The sequence below is a fragment of the Lethenteron reissneri genome, chromosome 3 (assembly GCF_015708825.2).
Source record: "Lethenteron reissneri isolate LAM-NWPU_2019-01 chromosome 3, ASM1570882v1, whole genome shotgun sequence".
In the NCBI taxonomy this organism is placed as follows: Eukaryota; Metazoa; Chordata; class Hyperoartia; order Petromyzontiformes; family Petromyzontidae; genus Lethenteron; species Lethenteron reissneri.
In genome coordinates this window covers 2,756,399-2,779,948 of record NC_083781.1, presented here as the reverse complement: position 1 = coordinate 2,779,948, position 23,550 = coordinate 2,756,399, and the positions used below count along the sequence as shown (strand labels likewise).

The 23,550-nt window shown below is 46.0% G+C and overlaps 1 protein-coding gene across 2 annotated transcripts in view; it reads right to left on the bottom strand.

Annotated features, from left to right (window-relative positions):
• Positions 1 to 23,550, bottom strand: part of LOC133345170 (TOM1-like protein 2) — a 58,335-nt gene that overhangs the window by 24,058 nt on the left and 10,727 nt on the right. For both annotated transcript variants that reach the window (XM_061555711.1, XM_061555720.1), the window contains exons 2-9: positions 17,272 to 17,356; positions 16,329 to 16,407; positions 15,360 to 15,509; positions 10,787 to 10,921; positions 5,694 to 5,858; positions 5,208 to 5,324; positions 4,362 to 4,495; positions 2,837 to 2,960 (exon numbers count right to left, since the gene is read on the bottom strand). In XM_061555711.1, the coding sequence (XP_061411695.1) occupies positions 2,837 to 2,960; positions 4,362 to 4,495; positions 5,208 to 5,324; positions 5,694 to 5,858; positions 10,787 to 10,921; positions 15,360 to 15,509; positions 16,329 to 16,407; positions 17,272 to 17,356 (989 nt within the window). The remainder of the gene's footprint in view (positions 1 to 2,836; positions 2,961 to 4,361; positions 4,496 to 5,207; positions 5,325 to 5,693; positions 5,859 to 10,786; positions 10,922 to 15,359; positions 15,510 to 16,328; positions 16,408 to 17,271; positions 17,357 to 23,550) is intronic.

The window sequence follows — 23,550 nt, the reverse complement described above, 5'->3', positions numbered from 1 at the left end:
AGTCACGTAGATAGGTACAAATAAAAAAAACTACGACGTTTCGATTACAACACAAGCGATCATCATCAGGTGTGAAATCCACAGCAAGAAAATTTGAAAAAGTGGCGGTTTTTCAAATTTTCTTGCTGTGGATTTCATACCTGATGATGATTGCTTGTGTTGCAGTCGAAACGACGTGAGACTTTTTATTGTTTTATATTTTTATTATTTTATTATTTCCCTTCTACGAGACTTTACCGAAAGAACCAAGAATATGAATCCCCTGCAGTCACGAAAGCTTTCAATCAAAGTTGTTGTTGTTATCGTTGTTGTATCCTCAAATCTTGTAACTCAATTTTAACCCACTTCCCAATGTGGTATCGACTGCAAACTTGGTATACTTATGTCATACTGATGACAACACTATATTCTATCATCAAAAATATATATTTTTAAACATTATTTTTTTAATGTTATGTTTCGGCTTGGGTCTAATTGTCCACGCTCAACTGACGTTGGCTGTAATTGGCCACAGTCCCTTACGTCATGTCAAGCTTCGGGGCCACTTCCTGGAGTCGTGGAGTTCTGCCATTACTAGTACATTTCATAAAAGCGTGTTTAAAAGAAAGTTTTTTAAAAATATGACTTATTTATAGGGTGTAGTCCTAGGATCATAAACAGAGTGGGCGGGGCTAGTGATGTTAATGTCTCATAGTCGAAACACACCCGTGTGCTGTACTAGTAACGCATGGAAACTTTTGTTGACGTCACAAACCTTCCCAATTGCGTGTTGGGTGGCGGCAGGTGAACGACACATTTTTATTTATGCGATTTAACCCAAAATAACCTCTATTATGGAAATACAATTATTTCATTTGCTGAACGTATCTGCAGAAACGTGGATCTAACTCGGCATAAAAAAATATATACTACCACGGTTTGTGGTAGTGGGTAATAGATAACAATTAAGAAACGCACACAAATCAGTTTCATCATGTAAACATTAAATATTATACACATTCAGAACATTAGACCTCCTTTGCCAGTACCAAAATATAATAATAGGGGTTTTCCCCCTTTTTTCTGGCAACAAAACTGAAACCTTTTTATAAGGAATCATGTCTGCATTAACCACAACACGTGTGGTCAAAATGCAAACAAAAAACACACTGGTAATATATGCATTGTCCTTGAAACTGATTGGTCCACACCAGGGACGGCTTTCTTTTTAATAAATGTGTGACAGCTTCGTCTAGCCGTCCCTTGGTGTGGACCAATCAGTTTCAAGGACAATGCATATATTATCATAGTGTGTTTTTTGTTTGCATTTTGACCGCAAGTATTGTGGTTAATGCACACATGAATCCTGGTGAAAAGGTTTCAGTTTTGTTGCCAGAAAAAAGGGGAAAAACCCTATTATAATATTATTATAACATCATGGTTACTATTCAAGTGTAATTTCATGAGCTTTTATAATGGGATCCATGAGATTATTAATACATGTTGGGTTATAAGTCTGCAGGTTCCGTGTATATTATATTAAACAATTAAGAGTGGGTCTTTAGTGTCTAGAGGTTTGGGATACATGTTACACGAAGTGGAATAAATGTTTTTTGTAGATGGCGTTATGCAAACAGCTACACTTTGAGCTTTTAATGACTTACGGCGAGACGAAGCTGTCACGCACATATCAAATCAGACGAATGCCAAGAGACGTTATATCAAAGTCCAGTGCGGCAACAAAAGTGTGTAAACAGAACGGATGCCTCTGTGCATCACGTTCGTCGCCTGTCATCACTGCCGCGCCACGCAGCACCACCCGGAGTTACGAGGAGGTGCACCCTGCAGGCTGACAGCGATTCCCTCTCTCTCCGCAGTCCCGTGGATTTCTTTTTTTCTCTCTGGGTCCTCCAGTTGTTTCCCTCCACATTTAGAAACGTGCGTTCACACGAGATTATTTTGCTGCTACAAATGTCCACGTGATAAGCCACTTCGTTGAGCTATTATTTGAAGCCAGGTAGTTTCTGAAAAAGCTATATAGTTCAGTGGTCTTTACTTGATAAGATAATAAATATTTTAGTTGTTTTTTTAAAGTGATTTGTTTACATACTCTTTGGTTCTTTCGGTAAAGTCATGTAGGTATAACATACAATTCTTGCTGTGGTTTTCCCACCTGATGATGATTGCTTGTGTTGCAATTGAAACGTCGTGATTTAATTTATTTTATACCTACGTGACTTTACCTAAAGAACCAAAGAGTATGGGTCCCCGCAGTCATGAAAACTTCAAATCGAAATTGATTTGTTTCCTATACTTTGCACTCCTATCGTGTTTTTGTATTGTTTGTTATAATGTTCTGACCTGTCCCGACTGGATGGACATCTGTGAAATAGAGCTTCATAGCTCACCGGATTCCTCCAGTATATTCTGATTCTGATATGAAAAGGTGGTGTTGAGGCTGTCGAGATTCAGAACCCGTTGTGTTCCGTGCACTCTGTGGGACATCCGTTCGTTCGAAAGGAATGTCGGGGAAGTGAGCGACTCGATTCGGTGACGGCAAAACACGCTCTCTGCTGATGAGCGCCGGCGGTGAGACAAATTCATAAGAGCAGCAACTTCTGATAAACGGCGAATTACAGTTTGGAACGTCGTGGGTGCATAGCTGATATTGCACAATGCAAAAAAACCTGACCTGGTTTCTATACACACAGACGGGGGGAGGGGGGGGTGGGGTCGATGCTCGATTCAGCTGGGAAGTATTTGAGCGCGTCTGTCCGCCTTGCACAGCGAATAACCACCATCACACCATCACGATCGGTCGGTCGGCAAAAACCCGCGGAGGAGCAACAACACTCACGGCCTGGGAGCTCGGAGCCGCCGGTTGCCTGGAGGTGGCGGCGGCGAGCGCGCCGGGCTCGGCGGCGAGCGCGTCCTCCGTGGGGTCCTGCTGCGCCGCCCGGCTCGCCCGGTATCTCTCGAACCTGCGGCAAAGAGAAATGCCTCGTCGCTGCCGTGATAGAATGTCACGGAAAAGTGCCTGCCGTTCGTGAGTTATCAACTGACAGAGACGAAAGATCCCCCCCCCCTCCCTCCGCGCCCTCCCCACCAGACTGTTGGGGCGAGTGCCGCTAGCGAGTAGCAGCACCTACGAAGGCCGGCACGGCACACGACGGGGTGGGTGATCAGCACCACACCCGGCCACCTTTGTGTCTTGAGAGGCAATGTGTTTACACACCTGGTACTCATGTGGTCAGGCCGACTCGACCTAGGGGAAGGCCCAGGACTGGTTCAGATCATCGTCACTGTTGTTGGCCGTGAGCGGGATCGAACTCGTTTCGCACGGCTCACAGCGCAGCGCGCTAACCGCTTCGCTACCGCTCCTCGCCTATTGGGGCCACCGTGGCACAAGCGCTTGACGAGGTCAACATCGCACGCGGTTTTCATTGCATCAAACAAAGGGCTCGCTTATGGCAATGGACCACAACCAAGTGCTCATTTTATGACGGGTCTAGGTAGGAAATTTTATTCAAACTGGGTAAATGTGCATGCTACTATCGAGGTCTGCTAGCCAAACTACACAAAACTTTCTCCTGAAGCTCCCTCGTGGCTAGCAGACTCCAGCGTTGTCATTTAGCTCCTGAAGCACATTGCTGCCATGCGAAAGAATAGAATATGCATGCATGGTAAATCCTCACTGAACTGATGTTCACACAACACGCTTTCACGATAACACGGTTCTTCCATTAGGGAATACACAACGTGGGATGTACCCGTTATAACGCTAACCGCGCACCGTCATAACGCTGAACGCGCACTGTTATGCTGTAGTTTGAGCGGTCGACGACGGACTACTCTTTGCTGAGCTGCGCGGCTGAGCGGTGTGATACAGTACGCAGAATGACACAGTAACGCAGCGGCGTACCCTCAGGTATTTGTTCCGCCATCTCCATGCGAGGTGTGCATAGTACATCGATCGTATCTCGCCAAACTTTATCGTGACATTATTTATGGGGAAATTGTTTTCGCTTAACGCGGCACTTTTCAGGAACGCACCTACCGCGTTAAACGAGGACTCGCTGCATCGCGCTTTGTCAAAGCGCTTCACCATTTGTGGTCTGTGCGGGTTAAATGTAGGCAGCGTAAACGTGAGAGCAATAGTGCAGAACCTCCGATTAGCATGGTTGGCTACGAACGGTGCGAAAGAAATTCAACAAACATGCAGTACAACGGCGGATTTGTCCTCACTACCTTCGGCTGCCCGCCACGTAGAGCAGCGGCCACAACCGGGCATTTGTTCAAACGAGTCGTCGAGTGCGAACGCAACTATGGCGGGACAAGGACGGTGGTACGAGCTCGGGGCGTTGCCCCGGTGTGCGCTCTACCGGTCGTATCGGAGGAAGATGTTGAGGAGATCGTCGTTGACCCGCAGGAGTTCGGCCGTCACCTCGTCGCTGGAGACGCGCGGGACCAGTTCGATGACCCTTTGCTGCATGGTGCGGCACGTCTGATGCAGGGCCTGACGAGCAAATGGCGCAGCGAGGAAACGGGCGAAGGCGTGCGCTGAAATTTTTCACGAGCATTTGCCGACACTGCGATGTGGCTGGCAGTGGTGCACAAACACAAATAACAACAACTCGCATTCATCAAGAATACGGACTTAAAAAGGGAAAAATATATATTGGCCAATGTTTCAGACAATCGGCATTCTTTATATGTGCTACGTAGAAGGGGTATTGTAAGGCAGTGTGATTTGCAAAGACCAGTTCACTGCTCTGCATGTTAATGCTCTTTAAGTGCTGGCTCATGCCTTTGCATATTTGGTTTATCTGTCAACAGCCAAATGTTGTGACTTTGCAAAGGAAATTTTCTGACCTTGCAATATCTTCCCTTAAAATAAAATCTGTTTATCTAAGGATTTGCAACGATGTCATTATTTACGTACCTTTTTTGAGAGGAATAAATTAACATGCTCCAAATTAAATTATTTCACCACATTAACATTCACCAGCTGAGTGACTGTGCATTTTATTATTCTATTTTATTTATATATATCGCCCTGTAATATTCCACTATTATCACAGTGGAATATTACAGTCGGGATCCAACCCACGACCGCCTGTATACCAGGCGAGGTAGTTAACAAGCTCACCATCGCAGCGCCCTTATGCCTTCAACTGCACACATTAATTCGTAACAGCGGGGAACGCAATGCTCCGAGCGATCGGCACCTGCAGCAGCTGCAGGTCCGAATCCTCCACCTGCCCTGGCACCAGCTCCGTCAGCATCTGGGACATCACCTTCACGTTACACTCGACAATGTCCAGCTCGCTCCGCAGCTTTGCAACCTGGAACACAACAGGGCAGCAGTGTGTCTGGGAGAACCACGTCTGCACACAAACCAGGAACCGTTTACAATGGTCAAGTGCAGTCCCAAGCTGGGAAAAGTTGTTGCATCTTCCAGGGTGATGGTGCAGTTACTGTACTCGGAGCAAAATGTTCTATTTTAAAGCTAATGTAATTTGAACTTCTTTCGCAGAGTACGTAGCCAACTACGCTTAATCGGAGGTTCTGGGTAGAGACAACAATTAATCGAATCATGCCGGGAACGAATCATTGCACGTCTTGACAAAAAGAGACAAACTGAGCATGGAGAACGAGGTGGGAGAAGGAAGATGCAGACAAGCCGTGTGATGCTGTTGCCTCTGTGTGCCGACCTGTTCCGGAGTGGGAGAGATGGGTCCAGCCGCCACGGACGCCGCGTGGGCGTGGGCGGGGGGCAGTGGGTGCGGGGGCGCAGAAGCCGACATTGCCGCGGTGCCCGGGGCAGGCCGACCCCCCTGGGAGGTGTTCCTCACTGCAGGGTCCACCTCCGGCGTGCTCTGCAGCGTCGTCACACAGACGGCACGAGGATGACAGGCGGCACGGTTAACCCTTTCCACGTTCCGAGATGACTGCAAGATGCTGGGCAGGTCCCCGTTATCACTGAATCTCGGAACGCACAGGCAGTTCAGAGTTCATTTTATTTAGGCGCCGTTATTCTTAAAGACACTGCACTCACCGCAGAGAACTGTAGAGGACAAGACCGCACTCTATGAAAGCTGGTGCCAAACTGTGGCAGTACGCCCTCCCGCATGGCCTTGTGGGAGCCTCAGTACCAATAACATTATTTGATTTGATTTTTTCTTTCGGTTCCGGAATGGAAAAGGGTTAATACGCGTGTCACAATATTCTGCCTCGGCCATTCTATTGATAGTAACGATTCAGGGTAACCATTCTATTTTTTTCCTCAAATTTTTACAACCTTTGATTCATAGACAGAATTTTCCATAAATGCTGCATTAGCATAACAATCACGTTTTAAATCACCCAGTGCAGCTGCGCCGGTTTTCAAAGTACGCCGGTGACATGAGGCGCAGGCCTGGAATGTGCTCTCAGCACGCCGCGACATCATGAGATCATCACTCACCACTCGCCCACTCGGCTCGGTTAAGATTGTGGACTACGCGGTTACACACACACACAAAAAAGCTAAATTCAAAATAGCATCAATAATATTGGCAAGGCAAAGGTACGACCCTGAAATGACTTGCTCACGCGACTGTTGGCGGAAGGGCCTGCACTAGGAGTTCGAGAGGGCATTTGGCCCACTCTCCTACCATGGGCAGACATCTTGGAAGTGGTGGTAATACTCAACACCTTAGCCCACTGCACGCAACCTGCTGATCGACTAATTGTGGTGTCCCCGTTTATGCTGCTGGGTGGACAGAGGTAGGGCGATTTCAGAATCTCGCCCAGTGTTTCTACTGCCGTGCCAGGAGATTGAACCGGCGACCTCTGGAACGGTCACTGCATCGCGCGCTTTCAGATGTGCCTCCGACGGCCGTTTAGAACGCTCTTTCCTTCCGATATTAGGAAGCCACCAGAGCAATGCACTTTTAAATTATCTAGATTATTTCTTTAGAAGTGCTTTTTGTGTTTAGTTTGTTGTCCTTTCCCCACACCATGTGTGGTCAGTGTGGGTTGAATGTAGGGGACAAATGTGAGAGCATAGTCCAGTACCTCCGGTTAGCGCGGCTGGCTACGTACGGTTCTAAAAGAAGTTCAAACATACAAGTACAATGAATTACACCACGACAGCAACCCAACGTACGCTATTACAGTCATACGAGTTGTTGCCAAACATCACGTCCCAACCACAGCTCCCCTCCCCTCGCCGCCTAGATTCCTGCCAGTGAAGATTTGCTCCCGCAGGGTGGAACACGAGGTCACGGCGAGAGAGAGAGAGAGAGAGGGCGAGTATGGAGAGAGCGAAGGGCGGAGGGAGCAGAATGACACAGTGAGGACACGGGGGTTCATGTGGATGCAATTTAATCCAACCTGGATTAGCTTCAATAGGATTCAGACATCGGCATGGGTTTGACCTAAATATAATTATCCGCAGAAAGAACACAAGTCCCTTAAGATGCGTGTGCTCACGGCATTGCCTAAAACTAAGTGCCAAAACAAAAACAGTGGCCCTATAATTAAATACGTTCATATAATTAAATACGTTAATATCAAGGGCCACAAGATGCCTGCAGGAGATAGAACGGACATGTTCGATGTCAATCCATAGTTTGAGTGTTCTCCACTGTAGGTGTGGGTTTCTCACCAATCCAGTTGTGACCTACCTACAATGTGGTGCAAAAGCTAATTTACCACGATAAAGTGCAACTCATTATCTTGGTAAATTAACTCTAGTCTATCCTATGCATGCACAAAACTGAGAAATAACATATCCCGGTGAAAACCGTCCTGAAAATGAGTCTTGAAAATTCAGAAAGGCTTCCCCAGGAAGAGAATGAAATTGCATAATCGGTGGTGAACCATGCTTTAGCACAAGCGAAGTAACCTGGTGGAGTTGCTAATGGCACCACGGTGGTGAGATGTTAACTACTTCGCATGGTATACATGATGTCGTATGTTTGATCCCGAAATTGACGCCTGTTGTATATTTGGAGTTTGCATGTGTCTCTCCCCGTGGTCGCGTGGATTTTTCTCCAGGTCCTCCAGTTTTTCTCTCCACGTTTAGAAACATGCGTTTAGAGTATTTGGCTCCTATAAATGTCCACATGATAAGCCACTTCGTTGAGCTATAATTTGTGACCAGTTCGCTGCGTAAAAAGAGCTTCATAGCTCAGTGGGCCTTGCCTGGTAAAATAAAAATAGTATTAGTAGTAGGGATGAAGACAGTCCACAATCAGAGTGAGGCAATAAAGGGGTTAAGAGTGAGCATCAGGGTGGCGCAGTGGTCACACTTGAGCCTCAAAGTAGCAAGGGCCTGGCTTCGATTCTCCAATCGGGTGCTTTTTTATTACACGCCTTTATTTAACTCACTCCGTCTGTTGTCGTATCCTTAAAAAATCTTGTAACTCAATTTTAACCCACTTCCCAATGTGCTATCGACTGCAAACTTGGTATACTTATGTCATACTGATGAAAAGACTATATTCTACCATTAAAAATAAATATGGTTTAACATTTTACACGAATTTATTTCACTCAGTCGGTTGTCGTATCCTCAAATCTTGTAACTCGATTTCAACCGTCTTCCCAATGTCGTATCGACTGCAAACTTGGTATACTTATGTCATACTGATGACAATACTATATTCTATAATTAAAAATTCTAAATATATATTTTTAAACAATCTTTTTACGGGCCTAATTGTCCATGCTCAACTCACGTTGCATGTAAATCACCACGGTCCCTTACGCTATGGCAAACTGCGGGGCCACTTCCTGGAGTCGTGGAGTTCTGCCATTACGAGTACGGTACATTTCATTAAAGCGTGTTTTTTTAAAAAGTATTTTTCAATATTTATTTTCTGCGCGCAGTTTGCATGTCCCCTCTCCCTGCACGGCTTACCTTCAGGTTCTTCAGTTTCCTCCAGAGTTAAAGACAAGCCATACATTGCAACTGGTATTGGCCAACATATCCCAGTGGTGGAAATGGACACTGCAAATTGGGGTCACACACAGCAACATTGCCCCCCCTCCACAAAAACTTGGCAGGACCCTGCTGAAAATTTGCCTGAAGACTCGGTGAGGCTTTTTGGGTAAACATGCGTAATAATACGAATAAGGGTTGGAGTGCTTTTGAAAGACTTAGCAATGAAAGATTGTATGGAAAAATATATACATTCGATAGTTGCAGGCTGTTTGATTGCAGAGTATTCACCTTCACTCAGACTCGCTCACGTGTCCGAGCTCATGGTCAAGTTTACAAACTCTGACCCTGTCTGCCCTGATAGCGGTTGCGAGAACATTTCACGGCATCCACTCCACCAGCTCGCGCCCTCGCCCGAGTCAAAGGTCAGTGCATTGTTTACTCTCAGACTGCGGCGTTTCGCTATCGTGCGTCAAAGGGAGCTTACAATGTACACCGGCGCAATGAGTAAGAAAAAAGGTGGTGTCTGATAAAATCTATACAAATGTATTTTTATTTTACATTTCCTTTAGCAATAGCTTTTTCTTCATGTTTGCGGAATTTTTGTTTCATATACAGGACTGAATTGTTGTGCTGTGCAGTTTTCCTATCTTTGATTGTTAGGTCATCCTTGCGAGACACTTTGATTATAATGATACAGCTTAAAAAATGCTTCTTTAGTTTAAGCCTATACGTTAGATTTTCTGAAGTAGATGAATCAAACATATATTGAATATGAATGCCATCCAATAATTTACGAGAGTAACTTGAAGCATAAGTACAACATTTCCCTTAAAATTAACCTATTGCAATGATGCCGATTAATCAGACGTGTTCATCGGCCCTAGTACATTACCTAAACCATTTCCATGACCTGCTTACGCATATATAAAAAAATATATATAACACTAACCTTTCAGCAATGCAAACTGTAAGGTGGAACATCATGACCACGAGCTTCCAAGAAAGTCTAGCTATTAGTAAATATTTTTTTTCCCAAGATAAATAGGTTATTTATAAAGTTCTCCCTGGAAGTCAAAAAAGGGACTGCTCGCCGACCGATAAGCTGTTCCCTGCCGCCGTTCATGTCTGGACGATACCGAAGGCCGGCTGGTCAGCAGCCCGACATGCAGAACACGCGTGGCAGCCGCACGCTCACGCGCGAGTTATCGGCCGTTCAAACACATGCGCACTTTAATAGATTCCCCCACAGCCTCGCATCCGCTACGAGCAATGCTCGTGAAACCAGCGGCAATGCTATCGAGCAGGCAGGCAGTGCAACTGCACTGGGGGGCCCCACGGCACAAAGGGGACCCCCCCCCCCTTAACTCCTGGCACCAAGGGCTGACCGATACCGACCAAGCTATGCCCACTGTCATGATGACTCTCCAACGGCTGAAAAACAAATTGCATTGCCGACCCGCATCGTCAAATAATGCACACAGTCTGCCTACAGCATCAAGGCAACGCAAAATGCCATCTCCTCCAATGCCAGAGCTGAGAAGAGTGTCTGGATCTGCCGAAGGGGAGTTTGGCACTTAGAAATGCATTTCGGCAAATTGTATCACAATGTTAACTCTGCAACAATAAAAGGTGGCAAACGTCAACATTTTTTTATCTCTCGCACTACCTTGTAATCCTGCGTACTTGCAATTTTCAGCCAAATCAAGTATTCGGCCAAATCATTCGAGTCAAGCAAGAACAGCGTCGTACGATTACTTTGCAAGATAGACACTTGCATGATAAGAGACAAGGCCCATTTGGGGTAGAATTAGAAGGGAAATAAAAACTGTAACAATGTGTGTAAACCATTCAAAGAGCTTTGTGGTGGTCACGGACCCGCTGTGGAGTGTGGATAGGGGAGAGCGCATCAAGGTCGGTCATGGGAAACTCCACACCCTTCCTCTTGAGGTCCTCGTACACGTGTACCACTCCCGTCAGGTCCGGAGCACTCCGGAACGCATCCGCCCATGTCTGAAAAACGAATAATGACGACATAGATTTAAATTCACATAGCATCCAAATGTAATCGCATCTCCGGATGCGTTCCTAAAAATAAAATATCGACGGCTGGTAGAATGGGGCGGTGGAGGTGGTTATAGCAGAGAAACAAGGTGGGGGGAGAGAGAGGAGAGAGTGCAACTTCTCCGTCACCAATAAAAACAAAATTAACAACAAAACAACGACTCAAATATACAACAACCGCCATTCCACACGAAGTGGCTATGTGCCCTCTAAGGCCACATGAAGTGTCAAATGCCCACTTTCCGGAAGGGGGTCATGGGACAGATCCAGGTGCCATGGGTTGACTGACTGAGATGCATGGCAGATGCACCAGCTGTGCCCCCTACTACTGTGTCAAATATACAACCATGGCAGCACCAACGAGTTCCCGGGGGCGAAGGATGGGTCCCATCGTCAACGAGTCAGAGGGCAGTCCCGGTGATGGACAAGATAAACAGTTCTTATTTGACCTAGTGTATTATTGGTAAGTATTGTTCGAGAGCAATTAATGAAGAGATGGAGCAGACAGTGCGACACTCCCCAGTGTCGATGCGGAGAGATTTGAGGCAGTCAATCAGACGAGGCGCAGACAAGGCAGGCTCTGGTCCCATCTGCCAATGCCAGATAACAGGCCCCAGTTGCGGTGATCGTAATAGATTGTAACAAATATTACGTAATGTTTGTGCTATCGGCGATGATCATGAGTGACATAAATAGATAAAAACCATCTCCCTATGCACACACACAATTTTTTTTTCTGTATGCTTACTCCGAATCATGCTCGACAGTGTATGGGTTTTTTGTTGTCTTTGTATAACACCGTTTTATTGGACTCGTCTTGTTGTCTGTTTATTTTCTTTCAAATGTTTGACGATTAATATCTTCGGAAAGCCTAACGAGCTGAAATATTCTACACACTCGCGCCTCGTGTGACAATTCAAGATTTCATTTTAAAAAATCTACCCTTCCCCCCACCCCCCCCTTTGTGAAATCACGAATGGTCGTGCCGAGCTACGAGGGCAAACATCTAGTCCAATCAGAGCTGCTGTTGCTGGGCAGCCCATGACCAATGAAAGACGCGCTTAGATCGCTGCTCTTCATGGCGCCGCAACAACCATTGTGGTTACCTCGTCCTTAGCGCAAAACCAACAGGTACAATATTAATAATGACTACTATTGGTATTCTTAACATAATGCAGTAAAACCTTGGATTGCGAGTAACTTGGTCTGCGAGTGTTTTGCAAGACGAGCAAAATTTGTAAATAAACATTAATTTGATAAACGAGCGAGGTCTTGCAATACGAGTAGTACGTGTATACGCTTGTCTGCCGAGCGTCACGTGATCACAACTGATATACGAGTGCTTTGGATTACAAGCACGTTTCCAGAACGAATTATGCTCGCAATCCAAGGTTTTGCTGTACTTAGAAATAGCATTATTTGATTTTGCAACGCCCATTATGACGCGCTGAGGGCGGCATGGCTATGCTGAAATTGCACGAGCAGGTGAGACTGTGATCATGATTTCCATTTAAATGTCATCATGTTATCGCCATTACAATCGACAACATTTTCTAATTGCACGGTGTAACAATTTTTTTTTTGTTCCTGGGAAGTAAGTGTTATTTCCTAATTGCTTATGCCTCAAAAGTACAGAAAATGGCTATTATTCCCCACAAACTTTGCTTGTGACCAGGACAGTGATTTCGATTTAAAGCTTTCGTGACTGCAGGGATTCATCTTCTTGGTTATTTCGGTAAAGTCACGTAGAAGGGAAGTAATAAAATAATAAAAATAAAACATAATAAAATAATTCTCACGACGTTTCGGCCACAACGCAAGCAGCCGTCCTCAGGTGAAGACCAGGTCTGTCACCGTCTCCCCGACAGACCTGGTTTTCACCTGAGGACGGCTGCTTGCGTTGTGGCCGAAACGTCGTGAAAATTATTTTATTATGTTTTATTTTTATTTTATTACTTCCCTTCTACGTGACTTTACCGAAAGAACCAAGAAGAAGAACAGGACAGTGATATTTTGAAATTTACCCATTTTCAATGAGAAAACGGGAAAATTTGTCTTTTCGTTCACATAAAGTCAGAAAAAAACAACATATGAATCAAAATTACCATGTATTTATACTAAAGTAATAAAAAAAATTACTACAAAAATTTAAAAGCACCCTGTACAATATACGTGCCATTACACAATGGCAGCATCCCAACGTATGCTATTGTAATCATACGAGTTGTCGCTAAGTCCAGGTGTTCTGTGTTAACCAATGTACCGCAGGAGCAGCAACATTGGCATCATCTCTCATGTATTCAGTGTTCCCTCGTTATTCGTGAGGGATACGTTCTGGAGATGATCGTAAATTGAAAATTTCACGGATAATGATATTGGCCTAACAAATCGTTTTAATTAATTACCTTAAATAAATACGTAAATAATCAAAACAAATAAGTAGTTACAATAAACATAATGTAAATAAACATTTAAACTATTAAATAAGTTTATAAATGAACTTTCCTTAAATAATGATGAAGCCACGCATCATCACTTTATCTCATCACTTTCTTGCATCACCTCTCGCATCACCTTCTCTATTCTTGGTTCTTTCGGTAAAGTCACGTAGAAGGGAAATAATAAAATACTAAAAATAAAACATAATAAAATGAAATTCTCGCGACGTTTCTGAAAGTTAGCGTCTTAATTAGGACGCTGTCTTTCCGACAGCTCTATTTCTTCACCTGAGGACGGCTGCTTGCGTTGTGGCTGAAACGTCGTGGGAATTTTATTATATTGTTTTATTTTTATTATTTAATTTTTTCCATTCTACGTGACTTTACTGAAAGAACCAAGAATATGAATCCCTGCAGTCACGAAAGCTTTAAATCGAAAAAAAAAATCACCTTCTCTCTCATCCCTTTAACTCTCATCACTTTCTTTGGCTCTCTTCCCGCAGTCGTGTAGCGTTCCAGATGCGATTTGCGTATCGCCAAAAATCTCGCAGGCTCGTGAATAACGAGAGAATACCGTGACGTGAAACGCGACCCGGGTGTGAGAACGTACGTGCGTACGTACGTGTATTTTAACTTCTTTCGCACCGTACGTAGCCAACCGCGCTAATCGGAGGAGTGGGTGAACACACTGACCTACACCACCTGTGCACCTTTGTGTGGGTGAACACGCTGCTGACCTGCACCAGCTGTGCACCTTTGTGTGGGTGAACACACTGACCTGCACCAGCTGTGCACCTTTGTGTGGGTGAACACACTGCTGACCTGCACCAGCTGTGCACCTTTGTGTGGGTGAACACACTGCTGACCTGCACCAGCTGAGCACCTTTGTGTGGGTGAACACACTGCTGACCTGCACCAGCTGAGCACCTTTGTGTGGGTGAACACACTGACTTGCACCAGCTGAGCACCTTTGTGTGGGTGAACACACTGCTGACCTGCACCAGCTGTGCACCTTTGTGTGGGTGAACACACTGCTGACCTGCACCAGCTGTGCACCTTTGTGTGGGTGAACACACTGCTGACCTGCACCAGCTGTGCACCTTTGTGTGGGTGAACACACTGCTGACCTGCACCAGCTGAGCACCTTTGTGTGGGTGAACACGCTGCTGACCTGCACCAGCTGAGCACCTTTGTGTGGGTGAACACACTGCTGACCTGCACCAGCTGTGCACCTTTGTGTGGGTGAACACACTGCTGACCTGCACCAGCTGTGCACCTTTGTGTGGGTGAACACACTGCTGACCTGCACCAGCTGAGCACCTTTGTGTGGGTGAACACGCTGCTGACCTGCACCAGCTGAGCACCTTTGTGTGGGTGAACACACTGCTGACCTGCACCAGCTGTGCACCTTTGTGTGGGTGAACACGCTGACTTGCACCAGCTGAGCACCTTTGTGTGGGTGAACACACTGCTGACCTGCACCAGCTGAGCACCTTTGTGTGGGTGAACACGCTGACTTGCACCAGCTGAGCACCTTTGTGTGGGTGAACACGCTGCTGACCTGCACCAGCTGAGCACCTTTGTGTGGGTGAACAGGTTGACCTGTACCAGGCTGTGCACCTTTGTGTGGGTGAACACGCTGCTGACCTGCACCAGCTGTGCACCTTTGTGTGGGTGAACACACTGACCTGCACCAGCTGTGCACCTTTGTGTGGGTGAACACGCTGCTGACCTGCACCAGCTGAGCACCTTTGTGTGGGTGAACACGCTGCTGACCTGCACCAGCTGTGCACCTTTGTGTGGGTGAACACGCTGCTGACCTGCACCAGCTGTGCACCTTTGTGTGGGTGAACAGGCTGACCTGCACCAGCTGTGCACCTTTGTGTGGGTGAACACACTGCTGACCTGCACCAGCTGTGCACCTTTGTGTGGGTGAACACGCTGCTGACCTGCACCAGGCTGAGCACCTTCTCCTGCACGATGGTGGGGGGGTTGTTCTTGGGCTGGATGATGCGCACCAGGACCCCGTCCACAAAGTCCTGGCTGGCGATGAGCACGTGAAAGCGGTGGCCGCAGTTTTTCACACACGTCTCCAGCACCTGGATGGACAGGTGACCATAATGGGATAGCCTTTTCACGTCAGATGCATCTGCACTACAGCGTTAATAATAATAATTTACGCATATTAGTAAGGCGCCTTCCACTAATGTTCGTTAGATTTTAGCACAGACTAGGGAGCAAAGGATTTAACAGTATACGGCGGGACGACGGCAGAGATGGAGCGATTAAATGAACTTGTGTGTGCAGGAGCTAGACGGATTGGCACTACGCAGGGCTGCGAGTGGTGGCTAAGGCTCGGGAAGTGGATTGAGCATTCCCGATGATGAACGCTCCTGCATAGTAATAGGTTTTTACCCTTTCAACTGGTACAAAAACTGACACCTTTATAAAAGGCATCATGTTTGCTGTACGCCTTTTGGCATCATCTGGTCCAACACCAATGGAGACTAGGCTCTAAGAAAAGCTGTCTCGGGTGTGTACCAATCAACTTCAAGGACAGTGCATATCATCATCAGAGTTGTTTCTTTTTGTTTGCATTTTGACTGCTTGTGTTGTGGTTATTGCAAACATGATGCCTTGTATAAAGGTGTAATTTTTGTACCAGTTGAAAGGGTAAAAACCTATTACTATATTTTGCCACTGGTAAAGGAGGTCTCAGTGTAAAAGCTCTTGCATAGGTCACGGAGTTTGAAAGACTCTTCTGCCCTGCATCCACAGCCACGACAGATGGCGCCACAGCGCCTCACCCTGGCAGGTGAATGAAACATCCGTCGACGCTTACAAGGTGGGACATGACGCTCGGGGCAGCGCACGGCATGCGGTGTGCGCGTGCAGAGCAGTAGGAGCAGGGCGCGTACCGTCAGCGCCAACATGACCTCCTTGAAATTCTTGTTTCCACCGATGCGCTTCTTCAAGGCCTTCACGGCATCTTTAGGCCTGAGGACAGAAACGTCAAAAGAGATATTTCACAACGAAGCAGGGTCTTGGCTACTTTAATGTTTGTTGTGTCTGGACAATGATCCAGTTCACCCAATCGCCTCCAATTCTGTCTCAAGATATACATGCACCACTCCCTTAGGAACCAGGCCAGCTGTGCTTACATTCGTAGCATGCTCAGATGAAAAAGTTTATCTTTGAATTCCACACCACAAATGTAATAATCAAGAAATTGTTACTTATATGAGAACAATGCTTATACAAGGCACGCTTGGATCCAGCTGCTACTGATCAACCCATTTGTGCTATTGTTGTGATGTTTATACGAGTCTGAAAAACACAACAAAATAAAAACAAGCAAGGTTACACTCAACTGTTATATAGCAGATGTTAAAACTGTATAGTAATTAGGTACAGGACAGGATAATACTGGTAGGAACCACCTGGTTCCACCAGCCCACAGGGGATTATTGTGTCCGTCCGTCGTGCATCCAAAAATGAGAGGGGTGGGGCTGGGTGGAGAGGGGAGGGTGGGAAGGGGCTGGATGGGGTGGGTGGGAAGAGGCTGGGTGGGGAGGGTCTAGGTGGGGAGGGTGGGGCTGGGTGGGGGGCGGGTGGGTGGGGTAGGGCTGGGTGGGGAGGGGCTGGTCACCCCGTGGGTGCCCTTATAAAACTCAACGTTTAACCTACTCACGTCGGCTTGTGCCCGCCGTCACAGTCGGGCATATTTGCGGAATACACCACGCCGCCGTTGACCCTGGCCATTGACCGAGCAACCCAACGTTCCTACCAGCTCCCTCCGCAGGAATGTGTTGGTGGTCGAGTTAAAATCTGATGGCAATCTGCTCCCTTGACAGGACTCACCCCTCATCCGTCTCGTTGATGATGTCGCAGATCTCGATGTTGAGGTTCCAGTCTTCGGACGGCAAGGAGCCATCTGTGGCCTTCTCTGCAGGGCGACACGAAACAAAGCAACAGAGCACACAGCTTCATATTTGACAACAAAAACAACCGCACGCATGTAGAAGTCTTTCGCGCCGCACCTAGCCGACCGTGTTCATCGAAGCTGCAGGGGAAGGACAACAAACGAAACACAAAAAGCCGTTTTAAAGAAATGAGTTTTCAATCTCGATGTGAAAGTGCATCGCTGCAGTGGCTTCCTAATATCGGAAGGAAGAGTGTTCTAGATGGCCGCAGAAGTGAATCTGAAAGATCCTTGTTCAATTGCGGTCCAAAAACCGCTGCGGAATTAAAGGGATGCAATGCAACCGTAACTACATCAAATCCGGGCCACTTTTAAACTTGTGAAATGATGGATGTTACACGCAGTCAGCCTATAACCAAATCACCCAGAATGGCCCCCTCCCAATCTCATAACAGCTCAAAAGCTAAGTCGGCATCGAGCAGGGACGGTGCTTTGATAGGCAACCATCATGCATGACAGGTGTTATAGGCTACTGTGCTACGTTGTGGGCAACAATCCATTGCAATGTTCTTCTATGCTCCCATATCTATGTTCCCCACCTTCACCAACTTGCATCGATCAGCATGGTGAAGTATGGTCAAATATCCCCCATGTCCTGCACAGTATGGGGAGGCCCTCATCCAGCTGTAGACTGACACATGGCTACATATGTACATGTTGTTACCATTGGTAATTTGAGTGGACGTAAATGTGGCATGTCAGAGCCTTTTCTCACTGTTGATAACCAGACAGGATCCTAACTGGCGATGTGAAGTGCTCGGTCAAGGTTCTGAAGTGGTAATAACCTGGCAGAGCAAACCAGCTGCCTCTAAACGGCCGGCCCACACCCGAGCGATTCAGTTCCATGCAAATTAGTTGCAACTTTGTTGCATGGAACTTAGCTCCATGCAACTAGTTGCATGCAACCAGACCGCTTGTGTGGACGTCTATGCCACCAGATGCACAATCGGATGCTTGCAGTCGAAGGCAGGGGACTTTCCAAGCAATCTGTCCAATCGCGTTTGTTGTGCGATTGTGGCCGCACAGGTGTGGACCCTGGGACAACGAGCACAGCAGAGGCAACGTCTCTCTCACGTCTCGCCTGTTTTTACAAAAGCCCTATTAATAGCAATCCGTATCAATGAGCACAGCACGGGCAATGCGTAACTTGCACCGTCATCACCATCACTTTGCACCGTTTATCGCGTTGAGCCGACGACCGCAACAAGCATGCTACCAAAATACCACGACGACGGGAACAAATATAGTTAGATGGTTTTATTCAAACAAGCGCAATTCTGTGCGTGAGCATGAATAATGTTCTGTGTACTACGTTATCATCCTTTGCAGTCAGTGCCAGGCCATTTCGGGTTAAGCATCGACATGGTTGGATATAAATTATGCATTAACATCCTTTTCAGTGCCGGTCTTTAGCGAGGGTAATTTGACTATCGCTGTAGCTGGATATGTACAGGTGGGTTCAATTTCCCGTGTGAATGCTGTGTTGAGTGCATCGGTATGCATGTGCTACGAATGCATTTTTTAAAAATCATCTTGTCAATTGTGGTAGAAAATGTTCCGTCCACCGGTCTCGTCCATACAACTGTCAACTCTTCTTCTGGTGATGTGTTCTGCCCAAGCCCACGTGCATTTCTGTGCAGTCGCGGTCCTGCGACGGCACAATTTGTCTCATCGTTCCGTGTCTGGTGTGTTCCCTCCTTCGGCTGCCATGCCCTCATCTGTCTCGGCCATCTGCTATCGTCGCTTCAAGCGACGTTTGCTGCCCATTCATTTTTTCCCCAAAAAGTCAAACAAGATGCAAAAATGCGTAAACAGCAGACGGCCACTAGTGCGTGTGCAAAAATCCATCAGTATTTCCTGAAGAAGTGCATTGTGGTCCTCTTGTCTCAGGTTCTACATCAAAATAAATTTGAGCTGTGACCCACTGACAGCAACACTGACGCAGTGACGGACAACTGGGGAACACATTCTTGTAACTTTGGACTCATCACTATAGTAGTCGCCAATGCCGAGTTAATGATGTTTAATTTGCATTTACTCCTTGATGCACATGTTGCTATTTCTGCTTCTCTGTGCAAATCCCACAATGCATCTCTTTATGCTTCTGTTCATACTTTTCAGCTTTTGTTCCAGATTCTGTATCATATGTTCATGTTTATATGATTCATATATAATGGCAGGTAATATTAAATTATTGAAAAAATATTCTGTAGGACACATTGGTATGTAGTTGGATTTCATTCACATCACCCTCTTTATGATCCTGATCCACTCCTAATTGCACGGTTATATATTTCATTTAGTACTCTACAATCTTCGTTAACAGATGACAATAATTTAAACGTGTAACATGCACAGTATTCACTCACTCACGAAGAGAACGACTCAGGGGCGCGAGGAACCAGAGAAAAGCGATGCGGTTAGCCGGCAATTGTCGAGGTTCTACAGTCCTCTACATATTTAGGTGTTCAGCCAACTAATCAGAGCACCCGGAGAAATCCAACCGTGTGCGAAGGGGGCAACACTATCCCCATATAGATAGAACAGATGGAGATTAGTCCACACTTGGCTGTATCGCCTTTACGTTGCAGGCAAGGGTATGGCTCCTCAATGCCCAAGGGAAGGGAGTTTCACTTTGTGTGGTGATGGATTAAGGGCGTGTGCGCCACCACCGCCCGGTCAAGAATGTGACTGTGGAATTCTACGATTGAGATATTTCACATCAATCATAAATCAATCAAACTTGATTTCATATAGTGCCTTTCATAATAAAATTATTACGCAGCGCTTCACGTGTAAACATAACATTACATCGTTAACATTTGAGATGCACAAACAGGTAAAAAGACGGTTCAAATATATGAGATTAGTAAACACATAATTAGCAATTTTTTCTTGTCGGTCCACAAATGTCCGTTGCTTTTAAAACAACAAATGGGTCCCTACATCGATGATGTGTAAATTTTTCCATCTGCTCCGAGCAGTGCTTGCCTCTTTAGGGGTTACTTTTGGGAGCATCCTGGCTACACCTCACCCGAAAATAATTAACCAATATATGTTTTTAGATTTAAAGCTTTCGTGACTGCAAGAATTCATACTCTTTGGTTCTTTAGGTAAAGTCACGTAGGCTGTGACGGTTCCACCTGAAGACGGAAGCTTGTGTTGCCTCCGAAACGTCGTGATTTAATTTTGTTGTTTTCATTTATTTTATTTTTTACATACGTGACTTCACCGAAAAAACCAAAGAGTATATATGTTTTTATTTCTGTAAAGATCCACGCAGATTCTGTCCCAATCGTATGTTATGGTTCCACTGTGCCCTTGGGGGACTTGACCATTTGCAATTTGACATCAACTTCCGGCTTAGTGCTTTCACGTTCACACTGCTGGTTATGGCATCTTCAACCATATTTGTGTTGTGTTCTCCAATTCATTTCCTCATTTTGGGCGCCACGGTGGCGAGATGTGAACTCCCTCGCCTGGTATGCAGGAGGTCGTGGGTTCGACCCCGACCCCAAATGCCTGCTCTATATTTGGAGTTTGCGTGTCTCTCTCCCTATCATTGTGTGGATTTGTCTCCGGGTCCTCTGGTTTCCCTCCCACATTTTTTAAATTAATTACTTACAATTAACGAAATAATAATTCGACAGAGCTACATTGGCCCCTACTAAGAAAATACTGATAAACTCAAATTATGTCTTTGAAACATAAATCGCTTGTGATAACCTTGTACTCTAAAAAATTGCACCAATACAAAAATGTATTACAGTCGTATTATGAATAATTTGACTAATTATCTGTATGCAACTAGCTGAACACATGACAGCCTGTAGCACTGAAATTAAGAGCTTGTCTTGTTGGTAGATGTCACTAACGGAAATGAGAAAAACATTGGGATTAAGGATATACACGACCGTGGCTTTGAGTGACCACAGAGGAAGTGTCGTACTTCCTGGAGATGTCACGACAGCATCATAATAGAAAGCTGGCGATGTGAAGCCTCCAGGGCTTCAAGAAACAGACAACACTCCCTCATGCCTGCACTATCGACACGAGGCATGTCAATCCAACGACTCATCGATTAACATCCATCCTGAGGTTCCAGATGGAGAAATGAAAGTGTGCACGAGAATTGGATTATTTACTGCGAATTATATGCCGCGATTTTAATCATCTGCATCGAGCAAAAAAACATCAGTTGATAAAACGCACACCCATTTGATGCATGTATTGTGATACCTAATTTATATTGACGAAGCAATGTCTAAATCATTACTTTCAGTACTATTATCATCATGCTATAATTATTACCAGTATCAACAGCAACAAAATGACATCATTATCGTCACATTTGTCAGTCAGCCTAGTTAATTAACCAAACATCCAGTTGTCCTGCCAGTGACCGCTTTCCACATGTAATTATAAATTCCACGTGTAACCAGTATAGTGCTCGCTCACTCCCCCAGAGAGAATGACTCAGGGGGAGTAAGTAACCACAGGCACGCCAGAAGTTTTCCACGTGATGAGCCAGTGCCAACAATTTCCCTCGCTCTGCAGTCCTATACATATTAAGGTGTTACATGTGTACATGCATCAAACAATATCCCTTTACTGACGGAACGGGTGGAATATCGTGCACATTTTTTTACTGTACTGCTTCCTACTGGCGAGCCGGGGTATGACACTTCAACGCCCATGGGAAGGGAGTTTCGGAACAAGCGTGAGATCTACCAATCCTCGTCTCCACTGTGCTGGATTACAGGTGTGTGCCATCACGTTCCTGTTAATGGGTTCTTGTCTGTGCATCCGTGTGTATATAAGTGGGAGTGGTAGGGTAGCGGTTAGCGCGCTGCGCTACAAACCTGGCAACCCAAGTTCGATTCCTGCTCATGGCCAACATCAGTGACGATTATCTGAACCGGTCCTTGGCAACCCCTAGGTAGACTCGGCCTCAAATGAGTACCTGGTGTGGTGCGTAAAAACATTGCCACTAAGGACACAAAGGTGGCTGGGCATGGTGCTGGCCACCCCCCCCCCCCCCCCCCCCCATGTGCCGATCTGGCCTTCAAAGGTGCTCGCTAACAGCACTTGCCCCTACAGTCTGCACGGGGGATCTTTGTCTTTGTATATATCTTGGGTGTGTATGTGTTATTTATGTGGTTTATGTGTACACGTTGTGTACATCTGTGGCTCTGTATGTACGCATCTACGTTTGATTTTCACGAAAAGAAATGCTGCTTAACCCAACATCAGAGCCTCGGCACCATACTCGACCAAAATATGTCGTTTGATCACCACGTGCAAAATATAGTCGGGTCCTGCAATTTTGATATCAGGGCTCTAAGACACATTAGACAACGATCGAGTCGTGACATAGCCAAGACGGTGGCGTGTAGCATAGTATCGACAATGCTCAATTATTGCAACTCACAACTCTATGGGACATCTGCCAAAAACATTACCAAACTGCAAAATGTACAACATTCGTCTGGCACGTGTCGTGATGGGTACTGCAAGATCAGACCATGTCCGTCCAAACGAAGTATAAGGTTGCACTCATTACACACCAAGTGCTTGCCACAAGTGAACCACGAAACCTTGCCGATCTCATCAAGAAGCATAACCCCTGATGCGATCTCAGGTCACCCTCCCAGCAGCGGCTTTTTGCTGGCCATCGAACAAAGGCGGTCACCGCATCGCGCGCTTTCAGATGCACTTCTGCGGCCATCCGGAACGCTCTTCCTTCTGATATTAGGAAGCCACTGGATCTATTCACTTTTAAATCTATATTGAAAATTCAGTCCTTTCCCCGCACCTCTGATCAGCACGGTTGGCTACGTACGGTGCGAAAGAATGTTCAACATACATACACACACGTTTTGATGCTGGTTTACAAAAATAAATTCGTTGAGGCTATGATCTGGTTGAAAAGTCAATTTGGCCTGGGCAGAATAACCCTGGCTCTGTTCCGAACAACAATCAAAACAAGAACCACAGCAGTGAGAGCTCCGCTTTAAAGGGCAGGCATCACAAGGCCCCTTAGCAACTCAGCCCGTAAATATTGTACGCAAAACATGACAAATCATCCAGTATGCGTATACAAGGTTGGATGTATGCTTCCGTTAAGGTTTTAACAAATATGGCCAACTGCTGAGCCG